The sequence below is a fragment of the Haliotis rufescens genome, unplaced genomic scaffold (assembly GCF_023055435.1).
Source record: "Haliotis rufescens isolate VD_foot unplaced genomic scaffold, xgHalRufe1.0.p SCAF_21, whole genome shotgun sequence".
NCBI lineage: Eukaryota > Metazoa > Mollusca > Gastropoda > Lepetellida > Haliotidae > Haliotis > Haliotis rufescens.
In genome coordinates, this window is record NW_025963902.1 from 5,991,016 (window position 1) to 6,016,252 (window position 25,237).

Consider the following 25,237-nt stretch of genomic DNA (forward strand, 5'->3'; position numbering starts at 1 on the left):
GCCATCATTAAAAATTACCTGTTTTGGGCAATGTGACCCAGTTGTATGTACTGTTCAGTGATAGAAACTGGCACTGGTCCTATAGCTCTTGCCAATCTGCCCAATAATTAAGGTATCATAAGCACTAGTAGAAATGTGCCATTTTTAAGGGATTTGCTAGATGTTGTCATAAGGACTAATGGACTGAAAATGATTGTTTCTAACGCTGTTTTTAAATTGGTAGGTCTTGATGATTGTGTTTTTGAAATATGAACTGCTTGCAGATGTACACACACAAATGCTGATTGCTATTTCCAACTCAATTATGTGCAGGGCATTCATCTAAAAAATAAATTTTGAGTACAGGCTGAAGCAAATTTACCGACAAAGACCTTATACAATGTGGCCTTATATTTACTAACGGCATAGATCCCTTGTGAAAGTGCACTGTGCCCCATGTCATGTCAACCTGTGAAAATTCAGGTTAGAATTAATCTTCAGCAACCCACGCTTTTCGTAAGAGGTAACTAATGGGATCGGGTGATCAGGATCCCTGACTAGGTTGATGCATGTCATCGTGTCCCAATTGCTTAGATCAATGCTCTTGGTGACAATCACTGGATTGTCTGGTCCAGACTCGATTATTTACAGAGTGCTGTTATATTGCTGGAATGCCTCTCAATACGGAGTTAAGCAACTAACAAACAAAAAATGTCTGTAGGTTCCCAGTAACACTAGAACAACCAGTTCACCTATTGTCATGCTGTACAGAGTTGTGTCCCTTAGCTGGGAGGGGGAGGGGAAGGGGTCAATGCAGATCTTTGGGTCAGCCAAATTATTATCTTTTTTATTGTGAGCACCAAATTTTAAAATCAACAACATGTCTCACATTGAGATTTTTTTGTATTAACGACACACTCTAATATTCCATGCATATGCAGAATATGATGGCAGCCTCTGAGTTACATGGACCTGTAGCCGGGTGTTATAAATGAATATGCCCTGTCAAATCTTTAACATGTCTGTACATTGTTTTGTTTGTTGTTATTCCACAGTTGGCAATATTCATGTGTTATAGACATAGCATATTTACAGTTCATGGTTCACTGTTCACTGAACATAGTTCTTCACCCACAGTGGGAGCAAAATTCTTCCCAAATCGAATATTTAGCACATGCTATATCATGGCTGCTGTATACATTGGAGTCTGGACTAAGAGTCTCAGTTGCATAGTGTCCTGATTCCATGAGCTGAATTGGATTTAATTGAATTTAGAATGATGGAAATGATAAATGAAGATTAATGAATGAAAGAAAGAGATATTTAAATCCCTAGTTTGCATTAAGGTAATATTTCATGCTTAATTCAGTTCTATGAGACATCACGATAAGGTCGAAATAATTCAACCAAATATAATGCTTTAATGTGAGGCGGGGGCTCTTTGAAGCTTTGTGTGGTTGTATATGAGTTTGTGGCATTCTGTCAATAAATAGTTGAACCAGGGTTGGGTTTGAAATGTTAATTGCAGTGATGTCATCGAGGGTTGCAAGGGACACACATTTCACATATTTAGAAATTTGCAATGCTTGTATTCAGTTAGGATTAATTTCTTAACATTGTTGAATTGTTCATTTCAAACCAAGTTTGCAAATTGAATTGAATTAAAAGTGAAAATGAAAGGTTACATTTTATGATGCATGTGTTATGTTCTGTAATATTTATTATCTTATTATCATGCTGGATTATCATCCTGCAGACCCTCATGATTGACAGGTTTAAGCCACGATTGTACTTCAGAAGTGGCAGCTGGTTTTCGACATCTGAACGTTTGAATCATCCATTTCATTCAAAATAACAATTGATTACAATAATAAATCTCAATGCAATCAAACTACATGTTCATGTTCTTGAGACATTGTTCAGTAAAATTTTAAAATGAGCAAAAAATTAAGATCCGGGGTAGAATAGGTCTTCAGCAACCCATGCTTGCCGTAAATGCTCGTTGTAAGAGGTGACTTACAGGATCGGGTGGTCAGGCTCGCTGACTTGGTTGATGCATGTCATCGTATCCCAACTGCGTGGATCGATGCTCATGATATTAATCACTGGATTGTCTGGTCCAGACTCGATTATTTACAAACTGCCATCATTATAGCAGTAATATTGCTGAGTGCGGTGTTAAACAACAAACAAACAAACAAAATGAACAAAAAAAGCAAAGAGAAATATTGTCTTTAACTATACGAATTGCTCTGTGAGACTTTTATCATAACGTTCATCAACAGTCTTCAAAATCACTTGAAAAGTTTAGATGTTAATAATAAGCACAAGATCCATTTGTCAATGGCATCCATTTATTATTTTCAACATTGAGCATGTCGAGAGACATAGGCGTTAAATTTGGATACTACATAGAGTGAGTTGCTATCTGCATGATCATATTAAAACGGTCCGGTGATTAATGTGCTCAGCTCTTGGGAAATTTATGAGGCTGTTTAATTGCCACTGTTGGATTGTATAACCAGACAATCTGACATAATCAAACGACATCACATTGTCCTTGTAATATTTTCAACATTGAGAGACATAAGCATAATATTTGCATAATATAATGACTTGCTTTCGGCATGATCATATTCAAAAGGTCGTGTGGTAAATCTGCATAGCTCTCTGGAGATTTATGAGTCTGTTTGGCGGGAGTAGAAAACAGGAAACCTGTTTATCATTTTGCCCAGGCTAGCTTGTGTCTGTTGTGCTGGCTTAGCTGAGGCCCATTGAGTCTTGCACTACAGAAGTAGCTGTTGGAATGGGGTGAGGTGAGGTGAAATGTGGTTTAACGTCGCGTCCAAGATTATTGCACTTATATAGCGACGTGCATGCACGTGTATGTGTGTGGCTGCTTGTACTAGTCCAAACTGATGCCGATTTATAGTGCTAGCACACTGAGATACCATGCCGCAGTTTAACATGAATACCCCACTCAGACACATTATACTGACTCCGAGCCGACCAGTCCTTGTTTTAGCCCCTTAATACCGAGCGCCAGACAGGGTAACAACAAGTATCATCTTTCAACATCTTTTGGTATGACGTGGTCGGGGATCGAACACCGGACCTTCCGCTCTCCGGGCGGTCGTTGTTGGAATGGAGCTGTCCACTATCATGTGTTGAAATGATGTTTTTGCTCTGATGTGATAAACTGTATATTTTTCGAGCTATATATCAGATATGCATAGTTTTGTTTAAACATCAGACGTCCATATTTGATTTTTCTTAGGGATCGGTAAGTTATTATTGGGGTTGGGGTTTCAGAGGGAATGGGGAGGTCACCAAAAATGTATACATTTTTTAGGAGGATCGTGAACAAATAGATATTATATACTTAAATATGAAATTGTTGTTACAATTTGTCTTTAGAGAAAGGGTCATGAAAAAAGTGTGCAAGGACATGGGGAGGGTCATCCAAAATGATGACCAGCATTAGGGGATGGTCATTACTTTCAGTACTTCAGTACATTAAAAATCTCTGACCCTTCCACACCTGTAATAAATGACTAGTCCCTTGTGGCCCTAGTTTACATTTAGGGTCTTAAATAATTATCATTGTCATTTGCCTGACTTCTTTTGGAAACAAAATATGTAGAAAGAATATTTATGGAACTATATGTTTAATTGACATTTTATATGAAAAACAAAATTATCATAAATTTTTTCTTTTGTAAACAAATGAATATGTATTATCCAAAAGAGTTATCATGATCTGATTCAACAAATGATTTCTTTGGTTTCGAATAATTAGGTGAGCTATCAGCATGATTGGCAGCCTTTTGAGTTTTAACAAGTTCCGTGTACACAGAGCTGTATCTAGAATTCCTGACTATTAACTCCCTTGGCAAGCAAATTGGGAGAATTAGTGGGAAATAGTTGTTTTGTTTTGTGTTCTTATTTTTGTAAATTTTTAGGATTTTTTAAATTCAAATTGGGAGTGTTTACTGTCAATTGCTGCAGACTTAAGGCCAAATATCAACCTCTGAGCACGACTACATGAATCCCTGCTACAGGACATCCAATTCATATGACAATGAGGACATATTTTTCATAATGAATAATGATTCTGCTGTTAGCCATTTAAGACAGTTATGATCAAGTTTAATATGATTGATTTTCGTCCTTTCGGTGTCGAGCTGAACAAATACAGATACAACACATGGGCGGATACAGCTTTTTTGAAAAGGGGGGGTGCACAATTAAGATCTATTTATTGTCTTGGTGGTAATTTATACAGAAATAAAGAATTTTTTTCGAAATAAAAAGGGGGGGTGCACACCCCCCCCCCCCCTCTGTATCCGCCCATGCAACACATCCAACTCTTGATACTCACCCTTTACCACTACAAACAAACTAAAACCCTATTTAAACAAACGTCTTCCGTCACATCCTTGAAGGAACAGCAAAGTCAGGAAATGTTAAAAATTTGAAAACTTGGCCTTTTATTTATATAGGATATTTGTTTGGCTAATTGCTTGAAGGTGTAAACTTCTGGTCAATGCTCCATTTGAAATATAAGGCAGTGGTCCATGTTATTGTGTTGCCAACAGCCTGTGTACTGACTGGAATATTGTTGTTTCCATGACAACGTTTGGACTGCCGCCTATTTTGTTGGTCCTGATGACTGTGAGCTATATTGATTTTGTATATAAATATCTTTAGACAGTGGAGACCCTTGTTTTCATCAGAATGGTGTTCCATGTTTGGTGTCTTTCTAATATAGTTACCAGAAAAAAAACCTAGCTTAACAATCTCTGGAGTATATCTTTACTTACTCCTGTGCATTTCGCAAGGAATGCTGCTATCCAAAAGGATCTTGGTTAGTAATAAAACTGTCATCAGTTCATCAGCAGTCACTAGCCCATGGTCAGCAGACATGCCAATGTCCACTCCCCAATTCACAGGTCTCATCTTACTATAAACAAACAGCTGAACTCTAGCTTGGTGGAGCTGATTAGCCTTGCTCCAAGTCTGTACTGAACGATACATCGGTGGATGTTCAGTCATTCTGTCCTTAGAGTTGGCACTACTCAAAACAAGCTGATGAACACCTGATTGTTTTCATGTAACTAAAGTCATCGCTGGTGGGTATTGCAACACAGCCTTCTAAGTATGGGTGTTCTTTAACTTGTTTAGAGAAGTGTACCATTTACATCATGATTGGGGGCGGTCGGGTAGCCTAGTGGTTAAAGCGTTCGCTCGTCACGCCGAAGACCCGGGTTCGATTCCCGACATGGGTACAATGTGTGAAGCCCATTTCTGGTGTCCCCCGCCGTGATATTGCTGGAATATTGCTAAAAGCGGCGTAAAACCATACTCACTCACTCACTCACTCACTACATCATGATTGCTTTTTTAGTGTAACAATGTATTGAATCGGTAACGTCAGCTATAACATTTGTTTCAAAGAAGAATTGAAATGAGGTGTTTCTTAATTACCCCAAATATCAATATGCCTGACAGATTTAAAAAGTGGTTGTTGACGATTAATTATATTTGTTCATTTGTTGCAGTGCCTTTTCAATTGTGGATACGTCCCGCCTCTCAACATTTGTCATCTCCATACTACTCATCGTCTATGGCAGTTTCAGGTAGGAAATTATTATGATGATGATGATGATGATGTACCATGATCTCGTATATACCATGATCTTCATATGCCATGATCTTGTATATACAGTGATCGCTCGCTATTGCGCTACCAATGGGGTCCAAATAATTGGTGGGCGTTATAGACGATGAGCCGTTTAACCGAGGCCGAGGCGGGGGAGCGCGCTCGGCAAATCTCAAATCATCAATAGGCCTATGTGTTTATCTCACGTCACGTCAAAATAGTATATATTTTTATGGACCTAGATCTACCTGTAATATCATTCATTTATTAAATCTGTCATATTTCACAATGTCTGAAATACGTATTCCATTCTAATTTATCATTTTTTATCAATAAATTAAAAAATTATTCACTATTTCCCGCGATGTTATTGAAAATAAAATTCTCGGACACACATTTCGACAACGGGTCCGCATCGAACATGTCAAAGAGCAAAATAATGACTATTTTAAGCAAATCTTTAAATATATTATACAAAGTGATAAATAAAATCAACAAAAATATATCTAAAAGTAATCAAACTTACATCTAAGTTATTATTTCCATCGTTTCGTGCGATCGCGTGTAATGTAAGTCAAATGACATCTCGGCTTTCGTCGCCTTGAATTCTTGGCTCGGACACAAGGTTTAATGCAAAAATATATGCATGAAAAATCTTTGTCACAGCTCGTAACCTAGCACGATACATTCGCAAAGTTCCATATTTTTAATATATATCGTGATTTCCTGCTTAAAACGTTCAGAATAACACGATTTAACAAAAAATCTTTCGCTAACTTCTGAAATTTATCAAACACGAGCTTTGTATCACAGCTTGATTGGCTGCCTGAGGTCACGTGCTCAAAATTGACCAATCACGAAACTTGTAGCAGATTTCGGCAAGAAAGCGTCATTAGAAACAAATTTTAATCCAATAAAATCGCTTGTTATAACTACGGGGAAAAAACAGGCGATGTTACGAAAGCGCGATTACGAAATGAATGACCGCCGTGTTGTGACAGCAACTACATGTGTGTGACAGTTTAGCCTTAAATTGGATTGCCCACTAATTAAGAATATAAACTTCACTTGTGGTTCTCTTTTATTGCATGCATGCGCTTCTAAGATCAAAGGATGTATAGTGTGAAAAGTTAACTAGTAGAACAATCGTATTTCCGGGACCTGCCGCGGATGTTTTCAAACAGATTATTAGAACTCCATTCAGCGATAAACCGTTGATTATGCAATGAGAAGCGTTATGTGCAAATAAACAACGAACAACAATACAATAATGTCTGTGTAAAACTCTCAGTATTAAAAGTGTACATAAATTTTGGGAGCCATGCGTTACCGCGCGTAATAACCGAAGTAGCGCTTTATCGAAGAGCGCAATAGCGAGCGATCATTGTACCATGATCTCGTATATGCCATGATCTTGTATATGCCATGATCTTGTATAAACCATGATCTTGTATATGCCATGATCTTGTATATACCATGAACTCGTATATGCCTTGATCTCGTATATGCCATGATCTTGTATATACCATGATCTTGTATATGCCATGATCTTGTATATGCCATGATCTTGTATATACTGTGATCTTGTATATGCCGTGATCTCGTATATACCGTGATCTCGTATCTGCCATGATCTAGTATGTACCATGATCTCGGATAGACCATGATCTCATATATACCATGATCTCGTATAAATAATGATCTTGTATAGACTATTATCTCATGAAGACCATGATCTTGTCTATAGCATGATCTCATATCTAGCATGATCTCGTATGTACCATGATCTTGTATATACCATGATCTCATATATTCCATGATTACATATAAACCATGATCTCGTTTTGACTATGATCTCATATAGACCATGCTCAAATTCCGTACAGTACTGAAGGTGTCTGCTACAGGGTATGTCACATGTCGCCAGTGTCGCAGGAACCAAGATTTTTATTATTGACAAGCGTACATTCGTCACATCAAAGTTTGACATGGCTTGACTGCACGTGATGTACCAGAGATTGAAGATACAAAAGGTGCACAAACCAGATAAGCTGGTTTCACATGCTGTGTTAACTTTTTTGGCCTTGTGACAACAATGTTTTGTTTGATATGAGGTAACATCTGCTTTCACGCACCAAGGTTATACAGCAACGTGTCACCAATATGTACTTACTGATGGAGCTCATGTATCAGCACCGTCTCATTTACTACTCTGAATAGTGAATCATTTATGTCACGCAGTGCCAATCAACCTTTAACACAGTGCTGGTGAATACATTATTTATACCACATTGCGAAGCCAACCGCAAGTCACCATTAAATCCATGCTATCTGTTAAATCATTTATCCAACACTGTGCTGGTAAGCACGGTAAGGCTTTATATCCTGCGCTGTGCCAGGCATTCATTATGGACAATGTGTTGTGTTTGTCTACTTGATCAATTCCTGTTTGTGCAGCCTAGATGAGTTTTAAACACAGGTAGATAATAAACCTTGTGTGTTTATATGGATGTATGGCAGAAGTGTTTTGTGTTAATCGAACATGTTGTATTTGAAAGGTGTTAAATGAACTGTTAAAATGTAAACATGATAATTTTCTGTCTGGTGAGAGCTTTTTAATGTTTATGTACATTGTACGAATGTATCTTTGCAGCTTTAGAATCTGAAATGAATGTTTGCAGTAAGATATACGCCTGTGTGGTGGTATTACACAATGTGTATTACAGCTGTATGTTTATTAAACCGGTGATCTCTTCATGGGCAAGTAATAATAGAATTTAACAGCCGCTTGACACTTTCATAACCTCTGAAGGATTAGTGCTCTTAATATCATGCTGTGTATAAAATTCCCAAAAATTTCAGTCAGACGACCTGACTGGCAACATTGCAGCGTTACTAGACCAGATAAAATGTTGCTAGTCCAGTATTTTCTAGTCTAAGGATCAAATGTAACAAAAGGATAAACATAAGAATCGTACAGGTTAATATTAATTCTCAGAAAATAACAAACTGGTGGATTGTCAACTTAATAAGTTTAACCCCCGACCATCGGGCGTGCAACTTTTCAAAACTGACCATTAGTCAGCAAAATAGACTCTCGGACTGTTGGACAGGTGGGTATTTTAAAACACTGCTTCACATGATGTGTTTGAAACCTAGTCCTAAAATAACATTATGTTTCCTTTACCTCATGTAGAAGTAAACAAATCTGTCCACTAGTGCATACAAATGCTGTTATCATGGTTATGTGTCCTCCAAACATACATGATTGCGATATTTCCAGGAGCGTGTAATTTGCTGTGCGGAGTTGCGTCCCTTAGGCATGCCAGACGCCTATGATTGTGGGTTCAAATCACCGTTTGCCCCGATTATGTTTCTAGGTTTGTCAGCACCATACCCGTGCTTGTGGGTTTCACCGAAGTGGTAAACGTCTGAGACCTGCTTCACTTCGGGCTTTCCTCCCACATTAAGCTGACATGCCGTGATATGACTGGAATACTGTTAAAAGCGGCGTTAAACATAACTCAGTCACTCACTCCAGGTGAATGTCACTTTCTGTAATATGCTCTGACTGAAGTACATGAGGTTAGACCTGTCTGTGCGGTATTTTCACACTCCTGCGATTATAAGACAAGAAACAACACAGTTCGGCTTCAGGATTATCTGTTGAGGGATTTATGTTGTAAAGCCAGAGCCTTGGGGTGACTTACGTGTAATCTTGCCATCATGAATGAATGCTGTAAGTTCAAGTGTATGAGTAGGGTCTTCTAGATATAAACCATTGTCATTGGTGATATTACCCATTGTTCTGTATGCAATGCATTGTCATTGTACAACAGTGATAATATTACCATTGTTATTCTCTTTATGAACATGATAAACCATTATTACCGGTAGCCATTATCATGATTATCATTCTCTATATAACCAGTGTCATTGATAATATTATCCATTGTGAAAATGTGGAAAATTGTGTGAATTGTCAATCTTACGAATAGGGGTGTCACGATAAATCAAAATATCGTTACATTGCTATTGGTAAGCGCTTAAAGTCAATAAATCGATTGTTGAATCAGTTTCCGATCAATAGTATTGATTTCAGTTAGGAATAACGATAGTTTCGATTGTATTTACCATATCATTAAAATACATGCAATGCTGTTCAGATTTGTTTTCTTTTTATCATGAGTGGTAGTAATTTACACATGGTACTGTGGAAGTTTCTTTTTCTTAAATTATTATTATTTATGGCAAGAGTTGCTTGCAATATCAATAGTTATCACAAAAGTTTCTTTCAATATCTATAGTTATCGCAATAGTTATTTCCAGACAATAGTCACCCCTACTTACAAATAAACCAAAAGAAATGAAAGCTGTATTATTGCTGACTGTCATTCTCATTTGCTCTTTCACTTGACATGCTTTGAGAATTTCGACCGGAAACATTCTCTGTTATCCATTTATGATGCTGACTAGAGGCTAATTTGGCATGTATTTTTATTTATATTTGATGATGTTTAACAAGTAAACAAAAAGGTTTTTTTAAGCATAACATCGTTCTAAAGAGGACATGTCAGATATTGTTTTAGAAGTTTAAGGGGCAGGTATCTCTGTCTCCTTGTTCAGAATATTTACCGTTGGCACATGTAATAAAAAATAACCACACAAATATTTACATAGTTTTAGCACGTATAATCATGGACATGAAATGAATGACGGCTTTGGCAAGTCTCGAGGATTAACAACACGATACTGAAATGCCCAATAATGAGTTATTTTGACGGGAAGGAGTTTGTTTGTTTGTGTGTTGTTTAAAGCAGCACTCGGCAATATTCCAGTTATATGACTGTGATCTGTAAGTAATCAAGTCTGGACCATCAATCCAGTGATTGACTTCATGAGCAACGATCTACACAATTGGGATATGATGACAGTGCATCAGCCAAGTCAGTGAACCTGAAAAGAAATGACAGTTGAGTTTAGAGATCCCTTAACAAGTGTGAGGATTCCGTGTATCCGACGCTGAGAACCTGTTGACAGGGGAACCTTCTCAGTTATTGTGCAGGTGTTTCTTTGTGAGAAAAGGGTCTGTCTGTAGCTAGTTGGTGGGAACTTAGTCTCCCAGCAGGTTAATAGCTATACATGTATGCGGTTGTCACAAACAGGTGTTTACTAAAAGCTTATAAGGGATCCTTTTTGTAAGCTTGTTTTAGCTAGGTCAGCTTATCTGTTAAAGAGAAGAAAGATCATTTCTGCTTGTGTTCGGTATTACGAATTGCCATTCAGGTAAAGCGAAGTGTTTTTTGGTCTGTCACGAACTGAAACATGATTCCTGTTTTACAGCTTTTAATGTGGAAATGAAGTTTGAAACTGTTATTGTATGTTGAAATATGTTTCAGGGAATAGTGTTCCTTGTGTCCTCACCACACTGTCAAATGAGTTAACTCAGGTCTTGATGTGTACACAATAAGAGAGATCTTTCACAGTACAGTAGAACACGGATATAACGAACACGGATAGAGCGAACAAACGGATACAACGAACTGTTAAAACATCCCTGATTTATCTCCTATATATCCATATATAATTTATGTATATAACGAACTAGCTACAGCGAACTAACAGATATAGCGAAGTGATGTCTGATCACCGACAAGCCCATCTACCACTAATTAGTGACGTGTATAGCGAACTGAGAAATCTCACTCAGTGTCAAGTGTCACTGACAATTGACTGTACTCAATCAGACGCGAATCAACACAATTACTGATGACAATTCAACCTAGTTAAACTTGCATTATGTTAATCTTAATTCTGATCAAATAATGACTTCAGATACAAATTCGTCCGACCATTGCATTAAAATGTTGGTACTTTTTAACTGAATCACTGGTAGATGCGTGAGGAAACGTGTATGTGTATTGTATTTTGTTTTAGCCAAGATGGCAGACGTTTCCGAGTGAAAACGTGTATAACGAACAACGAATATAACAAACTGATTTCTCCGGTCCCTTGCAGTTCGTTATATCCATGTTCTACAGTATTTAGGTAAAAGTGTGGGAGGTTAGTGGCTAGCGGGGTACTACTTAGGTCAAAACTGAGTTTGAATGTTTTGTGTTTAACATCACTCTGCAGTGTTCAAGCTATATGACTGCCATGTAACTAATACAGGTTTGCTGACTTGGTTGGTCTGCCTCGAACGTGTGTGTACTCCCGAGTGCATGATCTTAACCCTTTAAGCACTGTGGAGTCCTGTTCCCCTTCTCCAGAGTGTATGATCTCGTTTGATAGGCATTACTTAGTAGTTGATAGGTGACAAGGTAGACACAATTCTATGGATAACAACTTCTTTAATACTGTAAAAAGCGACGTTTCGGTATAGATCCTTATACCGTTGTCAAGCAGGATTGAATGAAGGACTTCTTACTTACTTATATTGGAGATTTAACGTGCGCTTCCCGACTGCAAGCGTATGTCGCACACGGGGAATGATGACAAAGTACAGAATATATATAGTGGGTGGAGGATTAACGGTAGAGGATTAACAGTAACAACAATTGCATACAAGAGTGGGATAACAGAGTAAATGTTGACAACAGAAGGATAAAACTCAAGTATGCATCTTCTATTGTTAATCCTCCCTACTATTTATATACTGTACTATGTCCCTCGTTCAGTCCTGCTTGACTACGGTATAAGGATCTATACCGAAATGTCGCTTTTTACAGTATTAAAAAAGTTGTTATCCATAAAATTGTATGATCTTAACCCTTTAATCACTGTGGAATCCTTTTCCCCTTCTCCCGAGTGTATGATCTTAACCCTTTAAGCACGGTGGAATCCTAGGAATCTACGTCTACCAGTATTGAGTAATCAAAGTGTACTACATTGAAGATGAACAAGATAAAACGTCCCGACCCCGAGACTGATAAACACGCTGAATGAGTTTAACCCATGTCTTACATCACCAAGGGCAGCTGGCTATTGATGCAGGGAATCTACCTGATTGATGTCAGCCATTGACAGGGGTCACATGGTGTTTACACGGAGATCTGAGTAGATGTAGGGTTCAGCTTAATCACTGTGCATGTCACTAATTACTTTGCCAGCAGCACATGTGAAAGCGATTTCACAGGTTGTGGATAGGAGGCTGTCCTGCCTTGACACTGGTCACTCACCACGTGCTCTCTCTGTCCTTGAGTGCTAGATTCAGTGATTGATAGTCTGGATAGTCTATGAATATTTCATTTCAATTTTGTGGGTAGGTCAACAACTGATGAGTGCTGCCTTTTTTTTTTCCGGAGAATGAAGTTATGAGGCATATATTACTATTTTAAATGATATTTACTACTCAAAAGAAGATAAGGCTTAAAAAAAATAAAAGAATTAGTTGTCAGGCAATGGGTTTTTTAAAATATAGTGTGTGTAACCAAATAAACAGTTTTTTACAACCAACCTGGGAAAGGGCCTCCCTAAATAAATATATTCCTTGATGATTAAAATACTGGAATACAGAATTTGACTACCATTGGACTTGGACTATTTAAGGATTTAAAAAAAATAAAATTTAAAGGGAAATAAAAACGATGTGTGCGGTGAACTTTATGTTGATTTCGGCAGTGCCTGAGTACCAAGACTCTCTTTTTTTTATCCTAACAAACCAATATTTTTCATTGACTATAATTAATCAGTCATATCATGCCATGCCAAATTAACTATTGTCGTGTGGAGAAATTGTGTCTTCTTTGAAAGAACTCAACTATGTAATAAAAGTGAAAGTACTTCTTTCACTTTAACTATTACATAGTTGAGTGTGTTTTTGTGTCTGTTTGGGCGGTGGGGTAGCCTAGTGGTTAAAGTGTTCGTCACACCAAAGACCAGGTTCGATTTTCCAGATGGGTACCATGTGTGAAGCTTATTTTTTGTGTTCACTGCCGTGATATTGCAGGAATGTTGCTAAAAGTGGCATAAAAACCCCACTCACTCACTCGCTCACTCGCTCTGTGTCTGTTCGGGACGGTCGGGTAGCCTAGTGGTTAAAGCGTTCACTCGTCACGCCGAAGACCCGGGTTTGATTACCAACATGGGTACAATGTGTGAAGCCCATTTCTGGTGACCCCCGCCGTGATATTGCTGGAATATTGCTAAAAGCGGCGTAAAACCATACTCACGCACTCACTCACTCTGTGTCTGTTCTCATTTCTCTCATGGCATATTTTCCCTGTTGTTTTATAGTCATGAACCATTTTAGACTGGTCTAATAATACTGACTATTTAACATGATCCATAAACAAATTTTTTTTAGATCCTGAAAAAAATTAGTTGTGGGTCCAAAGTAAGTTTATGACTTGAAACCAAGACGGAAAAATATTCTGTCTCCCCCAGCAATATTAGAATCACACATAAGTCAAATTTATTTTGCATCTAGTTTATCATGAGGGTCCCTTGGCGGGTGTCACCTGTATTAAACTATTTTACCTGCATTGACCGAGATGTTAACATGGTTGCGTGTTCATCTCTGTGATATTTTTTCTTCAGGTCGCTCAACTTAGAGAAGGAAAATAAAGAAAAGGAAAAGGAAAAAGACAAGAATGGCTGCTATGTCAATCAGCCAAATGGGGTGGAGGCAGAAAGTCGTAAGTGAACCTCACATCACCCCTTTCAACCCTCCTTAACAACACTGGTTGCCATGGGGACACAGGTAGTCCAGACTTCAAAGCAATTATTGTAGAGGGAAACCTTGTTTGTCCTGGGCTTTGAATCTTGGTATTACTCTCCATGAAATTGATGGCTCTAACATGTGCTTTGTTGTTGCAGGAATGGGATACAAAGTTTATTGATTTGTGTTAAATATATTGGGGAATGAATAAGTTAGTCATGTTACTTGTCACATTTGTTGGATAGGAGTTCTGTTACATATACACAGTGTCATTATTGAGTGATCACATAGATAATAAGAGATAAAAGTTATTTAATAACGTCAGATTTTCAATTTCCTTGAGTGCAGTTCAGTTGCATCTGGAATGAACCATTTTATACCCACATTGACAGTTACTTGTCATGCATCTGCACATGCATGGGCCAAACCACTGTTTGCGTGCAGCATGTATTTTAAGTACCCAGTCCATCACCTTGACGGTTACTTGTCACGCATCTGCACATGCATGGGCCAAACCAGTTGTGAAGTTGTGGTACCGTATTTGGCCTTAATGAAGACAATGCATTTCTGAAGAGAAAATAATTGTTTCAATATATTGTATTGTAAAATATAAAAAATATACAGTTTATCTATGGTCTAAACATGCAGTTTTTGGAAGCTGTGGGGGTGATCAGTGGGGGCTGAAAAAAGGTTTGCTCCATTTTGCATGTTTAGACCACATTAAAAAAATTAATTGTCAAATTAAAATGCTATTCTTGTTTATATTTAATATAATCATCTGGCCGATGTGTCATCGCACACGAGGGTACCTTGCTCATACTGTCAGTCACTGGTTGTCTGGCTCTGACTTTGTTTTGTCCTTGAGGTGTTCCGTAAAACAGCTGAATATTGCGGACTAATGTCAAACAACTAACAAGCAATCATGATATCGAGCAGCGGTTTGTCTGGTCCAAGCTTGATTGTCCGCTGCTGTCATATACTGAAATACTGCTGGCTGTGTTAAACGACATTTAGTTATTCAAACACTTATATATGCCTGTTTGTTTCTAAACAGAGATGCAGACCATCGACACGTGTCAAGCCATGTTCCTGCCGCTCGGAGCTTCTGCCTCGCTGCTCATCATGTTCCTGTTCTTTGACTCGCTACAGATGGTGTTTGCCATATTTACTGCCAGTAAGTTGCACCTGTTCTTTGACTCGCTACAGAAAAAAAAATCCCTCAAAATTCTTGAAAACAATTATTTGGCGTCAGACTGGTTGAATTACCATTGTCAAAATTACATTGTGGATGCAAGGGGTTTTTTTTAATAAAAATAATTAGGCTGATAGTTTTCCTTTTAAAAATATCTAGTTTTGTATGAAGCTGTAGATGTCTCGATACAAAATCTCAGACAAACAAAAATTTGTCATATGGTAAATCCTTAGTTGACTTGTTCTTTGACTCGCTTGAGATTGTGTTTGGTGTACATAGGGTTAACATTATTACTTTCATTGACTCGCTAGAGAAGGAGTTGGCCAGTTAGTTGCACAGCATGGGGTACATAGGGTTAACATTATTACTTTCATTGACTCACTACAGAAGGAGTTGGCCAGTTAGTTGCACAGCATGGGGTACATAGGGTTAACATTATTACTTTCATTGACTCGCTAGAGAAGGAGTTGGCCAGTTAGTTGCACAGCATGGGGTACATAGGGTTAACATTATTACTTTCATTGACTCGCTAGAGAAGGAGTTGGCCAGTTAGTTGCACAGCATGGGGTACATAGGGTTAACATTATTACTTTCATTGACTCGCTAGAGAAGGAGTTGGCCAGTTAGTTGCACAGCATGGGGTACATAGGGTTAACATTATTACTTTCATTGACTCGCTAGAGAAGGAGTTGGCCAGTTAGTTGCACAGCATGGTGTACATAGGGTTAACATTATTACTTTCATTGACTCGCTACAGAAGGAGTTGGCCAGTTAGTTGCACAGCATGGGGTACATAGGGTTAACATTATTACTTTCATTGACTCGCTAGAGAAGGAGTTGACCAGTTAGTTGCACAGCGTAGGGTACATAGGGTTAACATTATTACTTTCATTGACTCACTACAGAAGGAGTTGGCCAGTTTAAGTACTCATGGAAATGAAAAAAACCTGTTTTGCTGGATTTAATAATTGACACAAAGCATTACGTAGATGTAAATACGAAATAACAAAACAACTGGAAAAGTACTAGTCTGGATTTGCTAGTTTTATCTCAGTGCTCAATACAAAATGTACTTTACAGGAGGTAATTTGTAGGCACGTTCAACATTCAAAAATAAAACTAAGTCCAAATTGACATGGCAGAAACAGGCTATAGGCATTATGCAAATTAGCCTGGAAAAAATAACAGCTATGTTTATGTACATAATACTAATGACATGTAAGTTGTTGTTTGAGAAGGGAATATGTTACTTTTACATTGTGATATTTTGACGATGATTCACTATCCCACAATGCCACTCACAAAACACTAACCACTGACAAATCACATGGACATGGGTTTCAAGCACCTGTTTTCACCTGTCGTCAAGGTGTCATAGGTCATGGACATTCACCTTGATCTATTAACACCTGGTTATGCTCAGTTTCACAATAGTCTGCTTTGTTCATATTTTTACACACTTTTACGTGTAAAAAGACATAAAACCTTTGATACGCTGTATTTGTGCCAAGGCCCAATTAGTACTAATTGAGCTGTTTGAATGTTTATATATTAACTGCATTTATTTAAAATCTGAGATCGAAAAAACTTTTTTTTTTCATTTCCGTGAGTACTTTAGTTGCACAGCATGGGGTTAATAGGGTTAACATTGTGGTAGTCATGTCGGAGACATCATGTGACGTCACAAGAATTCTGTGAGTAGGGTCACAGATGCCACTGACAATAAGTTGTTGAAAGTCTCAGCTGTCACAGGGCTGTTTCTGTAGGATTGGCGATGACAAAAATTGATTTTGGTAATTTTGACCCCTTTTTCCCAGGTGATGATTTGATTCATAACCAGTTGTTATAGATGGGTATTGTTGACCATGCAGGCTGCTGTACAGGACCACATTGCTCACAATGGCTGTCGTATTAATCCTTAGTAACCGACTCCAGATGCTTGACACTGTGGTCCTGTTATGTTGGGGATTATTTGGCCACAATGAGGCTGTTGGGTAGCCCAGGGGTTAAGCTTTCGCTCATCATGCTGAAGACCCAGGTTCGATTCCCCACATGGGTACAATGTGTGAAGCCCATTTCTGGTGTCCCCCTGCTGTGATGTTGCTGGAATATTGCTAAAATCACACTCACTCACTCACTCACTCACTCACTCACTCCACAATGGCATAGGTCATACAAATTCATCATGCTTAGTATTGGAGTTATTTGGGGGCTTTATCTGATTTGCTCTTGGCCATACACGTTTTAGGTTTATTATCAATTTAGTTAAAGTTGTCCGTTCAGGTCACAGATCACACAAGTCTAGGTGAAGTAAGAAAAGGTAGCTATGGTAATGCACTCACTTGGATCATGTAATGAGTTTAGGTCATCACCTGGTTTACCTGCTCCAGGCTGTATGACCGCTGTCTTCTCAATTGTACTAACAGAGGCAGAGCTCCAGATAACTTTTTGAAAATTGAGTTTTTTACTCAACATGCTCAAGAGTTTCTATCTTAATTGGGTTATTACATTTTTCACTCATCTGTTCATCACTCTATCAAATTCCCAAATTAGTGATCAATTTAAGATTTTTAAAAATATAATAATGTTTTTGATGTATATAAGTGTTCTAAATATATGACTCGGAAAATAAATTAGCTTGTTAATGTGTTTAAGAAATTAGCTCCTTTGTATGCATGCTGAAAAAGCTTTATTGGGTATTTATACATTATGGGTTTTTCATTTAATACATGTGCTTCTCTATGCAAGTTTATTGAAAGTAATTTGGTTTTGAATATTTTTAGACGGGGGTCAGACCAACAATTATTAGGGTGGATGGACATGGTTTTCGTTTTTTGCTGATGTATATTTTGCTATTTCCTGGAACCTGCACCACATTGGGCTCTCTTCACGCTAAGGGTAGGCTAGTGGATGAAGTGTTTGCCAGTCCCCCCTAATGTGACTGTCTTTGTTTCAGTCCTTGCCACGGTAGCCTTCGCCTTCCTGCTGCTGCCGATGTGTCAGTACGTCATCCAGCCCTGCTCAAGTGGACAGAAGTAAGTCAAGGCTCCAGGACTCCTCAAAAAAAGATGCAATATCGCTGACTGCACTCTCCATTGCATTAGGGTTTCACCGAAGTAGTTAACTTCTGAGACCTGCATCACTTCAGGCTTTCCTCCCACATTAAGCTGACACGCCGCGATATGACTGGAATACTGTTAAAAGCGGCGTTAAATCCAACTCACTCACTCACTCCATTGCATTATCACATATATATCATGGACATATTCACCCCCATTGTTTCATTTCGGCGACTGGAATACTGTTAAAAGCGGCGTTAAATCCAACTCACTCACTCACTCCATTGCATTATCACATATATATCATGGACATATTCACCACCATTGTTTCATTTCGGAATTGATGCCAGCAACTTTTCACAAACTTTGCACAAAATTTCTCTTTTCTCATGAGCTTGAAACAACCAGTTGACACACTTTTTTATCGTGACTCTTTCGAAAAAGACTGCTGCTTTAAACAATATTCACTCATTCAAATTAGCCTCTATTTAGGAATGATCACTTGCTTGCTGAATTAGTTGATGCAGGTCATCGTATCCCAATTGCGTAGTCACTGGATTGTCTGGTCCAGGCTCTATTATTTACAGACTGCCGTCATATAGCTGGATTATTGCTGAGCGCAGCATTAAACAACAAACAAACATATTGTGAAAAACAAAGTGATGAACAAATTCTCACAATAGTTAGCAGTGTAATTTTTATGTCTATGATAATTAATCATCTTGAACAGTTAAATATTAGTAGCATGTCACAAGCATGTTAATCAGTGAAATACCTTGTCAAGTACTGACTACTTTGTTACACAGCAGTTTTTGCTTGGTTATATGATCTCCGTTATCAGTCTTAAAGATCCACCATCCCAAGGCCCCTCTGTATAAGGACCAGCACTGAGTCTGTTAATGGAATCTCATTTTGTAAATGGGGGCACGGGTGGCCCAGTGGTCTAAGGAGCCGCGATTCGCTGTGCAGAGTTGCGTCCCTTGGACACGCCAGAAACCTATGATTGTGGGTTCGAATCCCGGTTCGCCCCGGTTATGTTTCTAGGTTTGTCAGCACCATACCCGTGCTCGTGGTTTTCACCGAAGTGGTAAACGTCTGAGACCTGCATCACTTCGGGCTTTCCTCCCACATTAAGCCGTGATATAACTGGAATACTGTTAAAAGTGGCGCTCAACCCAACTCACTCACCCACTCATTTTGTAACTTGAAAGTCCACACTCTCGCCTCAGATCCGAGCACATTCTGACCACTGGAGGATATAGTATGACGGGAAGTTGGATTAAGTGTTGTTTGTCTACTTTCAGAATTTCATTTGGGTGTTGTGGTCGGTTCACGGCCGCGGAGATCGTGTCCTTCTGCATGTCCTTCTTCATCGTGTGTGTCTGGATCCTCACCGGGCACTGGCTCCTCATGGACGGTCAGTACTTCCTTCGTTATTTGGAACTCCTACTCTGATACTGCTCTATCATTCACTGACATTACAACAAAAATAACAGTATATTGCCTTTTTTTTCTTTTGTTATTACAAAATTAGTCACTTTATTGTCTGCTACTTGCTTGAAACTTGCCCTAATATGGCTTGAATGGATGTAATTAAAATTCACTGCAGTAAATAGTCAGTGAATGGACCTGTTAGTTAATGTTTGACAATACCTTCGCAGCGAATGGACCTGGTAGTTAATGTTTGACAATACCTTCGCAGTGAATGGACCTGGTAGTAAACGTTTGACAATACCTTCGCAGGAATGGACCTGGTAAATGTTTGACAGTACCTTCGCAGTAAATGGACCTGGTAGTAAATGTTCGACAATACCTTCGCAGTGAATGGACCTGGTAGTTAATGTTTGACAGTACCTTCGCAGTGAATGGACCTGGTAGTAAATGTTCGACAATACCTTCGCAGTGAATGGACCTGGTAAATGTTTGACAGTACCTTCGCAGTGAATGGACCTGGTAAATGTTTGACAGTACCTTCGCAGTGAATGGACCTGGTAGTAAATGTTTGACAGTACCTTCGCAGTGAATGGACCTGGTAGTAAATGTTTGACAGTACCTTCGCAGGAATGGACCTGGTAAATGTTTGACAGTACCTTCGCAGTGAATGGACCTGGTAAATGTTTGACAGTACCTTCGCAGTAAATGGACCTGGTAGTAAATGTTCGACAATACCTTCGCAGCGAATGGACCTGGTAGTTAATGTTTGACAATACCTTCGCAGTGAATGGACCTGGTAGTAAACGTTTGACAATACCTTCGCAGGAATGGACCTGGTAAATGTTTGACAGTACCTTCGCAGTAAATGGACCTGGTAGTAAATGTTCGACAATACCTTCGCAGTGAATGGACCTGGTAGTTAATGTTTGACAGTACCTTCGCAGTGAATGGACCTGGTAGTAAATGTTCGACAATACCTTCGCAGTGAATGGACCTGGTAAATGTTTGACAGTACCTTCGCAGTGAATGGACCTGGTAAATGTTTGACAGTACCTTCGCAGTGAATGGACCTGGTAGTAAATGTTTGACAGTACCTTCGCAGTGAATGGACCTGGTAGTAAATGTTTGACAGTACCTTCGCAGGAATGGACCTGGTAAATGTTTGACAATACCTTCGCAGTGAATGGACCTGGTAGTTAATGTTTGACAGTACCTTCGCAGTGAATGGACCTGGTAGTAAATGTTCGACAATACCTTCGCAGTGAATGGACCTGGTAAATGTTTGACAGTACCTTCGCAGTGAATGGACCTGGTAAATGTTTGACAGTACCTTCGCAGTGAATGGACCTGGTAGTAAATGTTTGACAGTACCTTTGCAGTGAATGGACCTGGTAGTAAATGTTTGACAATACCTTCGCAGGAATGGACCTGGTAAATGTTTGACAGTACCTTCGCAGTGAATGGACCTGGTAGTAAACGTTTGACAATACCTTCGCAGTGAATGGACCTGGTAGTAAATGTTCGACAATACCTTCGCAGTGAATGGACCTGGTAGTTAATGTTTGACAGTACCTTCGCATTGAATGGACCTGGTAGTAAATGTTTGACAATACCTTCGCAGTGAATGGACCTGGTAAATGTTTGACAGTACCTTCGCAGTGAATGGACCTGGTAAATGTTCGACAATACCTTCACAGTGAATGGACCTGGTAAATGTTTGACAGTATCTTCGCAGTGAATGGACCTGGTAAATGTTTGACAGTACCTTCGCAGTGAATGGACCTGGTAAATGTTTGACAGTACCTTCACAGTGAATGGACCTGGTAAATGTTTGAAAGTACCTTCGCAGGAATGGACCTGGTAAATGTTTGACAGTACCTTCGCAGTGAATGGACCTGGTAAATGTTTGACAATACCTTCGCAGTGAATGGACCTGGTAAATGTTTGACAATACCTTCGCAGTGAATGGACCTGGTAAATGTTTGACAATACCTTCGCAGTGAATGGACCTGGTAAATGTTTGACAATACCTTCGCAGTGAATGGACCTGGTAAATGTTTGACAGTACCTTCGCAGTGAATGGACCTGGTAAATGATCGACAATACCTTCGCAGGAATGGACCTGGTAGTAAATGTTTGACAGTACCTTAGCAGTGAATGGACCTGGTAGTAAATGTTTGACAATACCTTCGCAGCGAATGGACCTGGTAGTTAATGTTTGAAATCTTCCCCATGTTTCAGCACTGGGGATGGGTCTGTGCGTGGCGTTCATCGCCCTGGTGCGGCTACCGAGTCTCAAAGTGTCCACGCTGCTGCTCGTCGGTCTTCTAGTTTATGATGTATTCTGGGTAGGTGGAAAAACCGAAACGCATTTGGATTCTTCGTAGACCATCTTCCCGAGGCAAGAGTGTCCATAACCTATATCAAGGCCTATAATTTCTACTCTTGTTATTTCACACCTACTTTTCTTGGCTCAATCGCGGTGCCACGAGTTCTTTCATATGACTGTAGTTAATCTGTCATGCCATGTGATTATCCATGGTAATATGAACAAATTGGGTGTTCCTTGACTTCTTTTGAATAGTATATCATAATGTAATGTAACCGAGTACTTTTCATGGCGCCTAGAGTTCTTTCATGTTACATATTGCCATGACAAATTAACCATAGTGATATAAACAAATCGGGGGGTCCTCAACTTTTTTTGAGTAGTATATGATCATGTAATATTTCCCGAATACTGATGATGTTGAGGGGCGGTCAGGTAGCCTAGTGGTTAAAGTGTTCGTTTGTCACGCCGAAGACCCTGGTTCGAATCCCAACATGGGTACAATGTGTGAAGCCCATTTTCTGGTGTCCCCCGCCGTGATATTGCTGGAATATTGCTAAAAGCGGCGTAAAACCAAACTCACTCACTCACTCACTCACTGATGATGTTGCTCTGTTTCAGGTGTTCTTCTCTTCCTATATATTTAGTGCCAATGTTATGGTCAAAGTCGCAACCAGACCCGCTGAAAACCCAGTAAGTAGACTGAGACATCTGCTCCAAATTATTATATTTATCATGCGCCAAATCCACTCCCTTAAACATGCTGACAGTGCTACATTATTTCCCTGGTCAGTGGATCGATGTGCACTCAATTTCATTCTCAGCTCCCTGGGGAGTACACAACCCAAACTGCCTGTGAGGCACTAGAAGGGTAAGGTCACATTACCACCTCATCCTACCAGGTACCCATTCACTGCTGAGTGAACAGGGCACATTTCGCACAAAATCACTTGCCGGAGGAGATACCACGTGTGTTACATGTGCTTCAGCGTTAGGCAGGGCCTAAGCCCGAGAAGACCCGTGAAAAATCCGGGTTAGAATAGATCTTCAGCAACTGATGCTCGTCGTAAGAGGTGACTAACGGGATCGGGTGGTCAGGCTCGCTGACTTGGATGATGCATGTCATTGTATCTTAATTGCGTGGATCGATTGTCATGATATCAATCACTGGATTGTCTGGTCCAGACTCAATTATTTACAGACCGCCGTCATATGGTTGGAATATTGCTGGTTGCGGTGTCATACAGCAAACAAACAAAACTGAAATATTTGATAAAGTGACTCTCAAACAGTGTTACTACATCTTAATAAGCTGTGGAACTCTATCTAGCAACCTGTTTGTTGTATGAGGTGACAATACAAAGAGTCATCAGGAGTAGGCATAGTTCTGAACTCAATTTTGCCTTTAGTGTCTGTGTGTCCATCCTGTGACGATTCAGATTTAGAACACAGTCCCAAGCAGCCTGTACTTGTCGTTAAGGAGGGCGAGATGGATCGGGTGGTCAGGCTCCATCACTTGATTGTGTGTCATTGTACCTTCCTTGGTGTCTTTGTTAATAAGACACAAGTGTCATGTACAGGGCACAGATTCTTAAGGTAGGGGGGCAGTGGGGTAGCCAAGTGGGTAAAGTGATCCCTCGTCAAGTAATCGATTCCCCACATGAGTACAATGTGTGAAACCCCTTTTCTGGTGTCCCCTGCTATGATTTTGCTAAAAGCAGCGTAAAACAATACTTACCCACACTCACTTTTAAGGCCCTTGAACTTTTTAATGTTTCGAGCCAATTCAAAACACTTTTAATCACTCATCTTGCAATCATATTACCCATAATGCAGTAATGAAGTGAACGTAAGAAATATATGTACAGAATAATAGTTTGTGAGGCCAGTGTTAGAGACCTTGTGTGTGTGACGGGTGGCCCAGTCATCTAAGGCGCTGTGCAGAGGCTGCGTCCCTTAAGCACGCCAGAAACCTATGATTGTGGGTTCGAAACTGGGTTCATCCCGGTTATGTTTCTAGGTTTGTCAGCACCATACCCATGCTCATGGGTTTCACCAAAGTGGTAAACGTCTGAGACTTACCTCCCATGTTAAGCTGTCACGCCGTGATATAACTGGAATATTGTTAAAAACAGCGTTATTTAACCCAACTCACTCACTCGATTGTGTAGGGATAGCACATTGTACATGTTTTAGCTGCATGTTTTAGCTGACCATGAACCTTGTCGTTCATCTGTGATTCTGTTTGCAGGTGGGCCTATTTGCCAAGAAGCTTCACTTAACGGGTCTGGTTCGAGATGCTCCTAAATTGTCATTGCCCGCCAAATTAGTGTTTCCAAGGTAACAGCACTGATTGCAAGACTGGTATTATCATAGACTGGCACTGGCTCCATTTGTCATTATAATATACCTGCAAGGCTGTATAATAATAATAGTTTAACTACAGTTTTAATAACAGTTTTATGAAAAAATAAGGTGAACAAGTCTAATATTATCCATATTTATCATGTCATTAGATGTGTATAGCAAGCATTTTGTCATTAGATTGTAATAACAAGCATTTTGTCATTAGATGTGTCATAACAAGCGTTTTGTCATTAGATGTGTAATAACAAGCGTTTTGTCATTAGATGTGTAATAACAAGCGTTTTGTCATTAGATGTGTAATAACAAGCGTTTTGTCATAAGATGTGTAATAACAAGCGTTTACAATGAATTATACAAATATATAGTATACAGTGTGAATACATGTCATTGATCATGGTTGTAGTTTACATATCAACATTTTTCCTTTCAGCACGCAAAATTCTAGTCATTTTTCAATGCTTGGCCTGGGAGACATTGTAAGTATTGACAGTAGGATTGTGTAAAAGTACAAATGTCAGTTCTGGAATGAATCTGCTTTTATTATCTGTCAAGGACT

At 39.2% G+C, this 25,237-nt stretch overlaps 1 protein-coding gene across 2 annotated transcripts in view; it reads left to right on the forward strand.

The window, feature by feature from the left end:
* Positions 1–25,237, forward strand: part of LOC124133352 (signal peptide peptidase-like 3) — a 68,096-nt gene that overhangs the window by 36,558 nt on the left and 6,301 nt on the right. For both annotated transcript variants that reach the window (XM_046497727.2, XM_046497726.2), the window contains exons 3-11: positions 5,541–5,618; positions 14,180–14,277; positions 15,355–15,474; positions 18,449–18,527; positions 19,856–19,968; positions 22,227–22,333; positions 22,936–23,007; positions 24,566–24,654; positions 25,112–25,157. In XM_046497727.2, the coding sequence (XP_046353683.1) occupies positions 5,541–5,618; positions 14,180–14,277; positions 15,355–15,474; positions 18,449–18,527; positions 19,856–19,968; positions 22,227–22,333; positions 22,936–23,007; positions 24,566–24,654; positions 25,112–25,157 (802 nt within the window). The remainder of the gene's footprint in view (positions 1–5,540; positions 5,619–14,179; positions 14,278–15,354; positions 15,475–18,448; positions 18,528–19,855; positions 19,969–22,226; positions 22,334–22,935; positions 23,008–24,565; positions 24,655–25,111; positions 25,158–25,237) is intronic.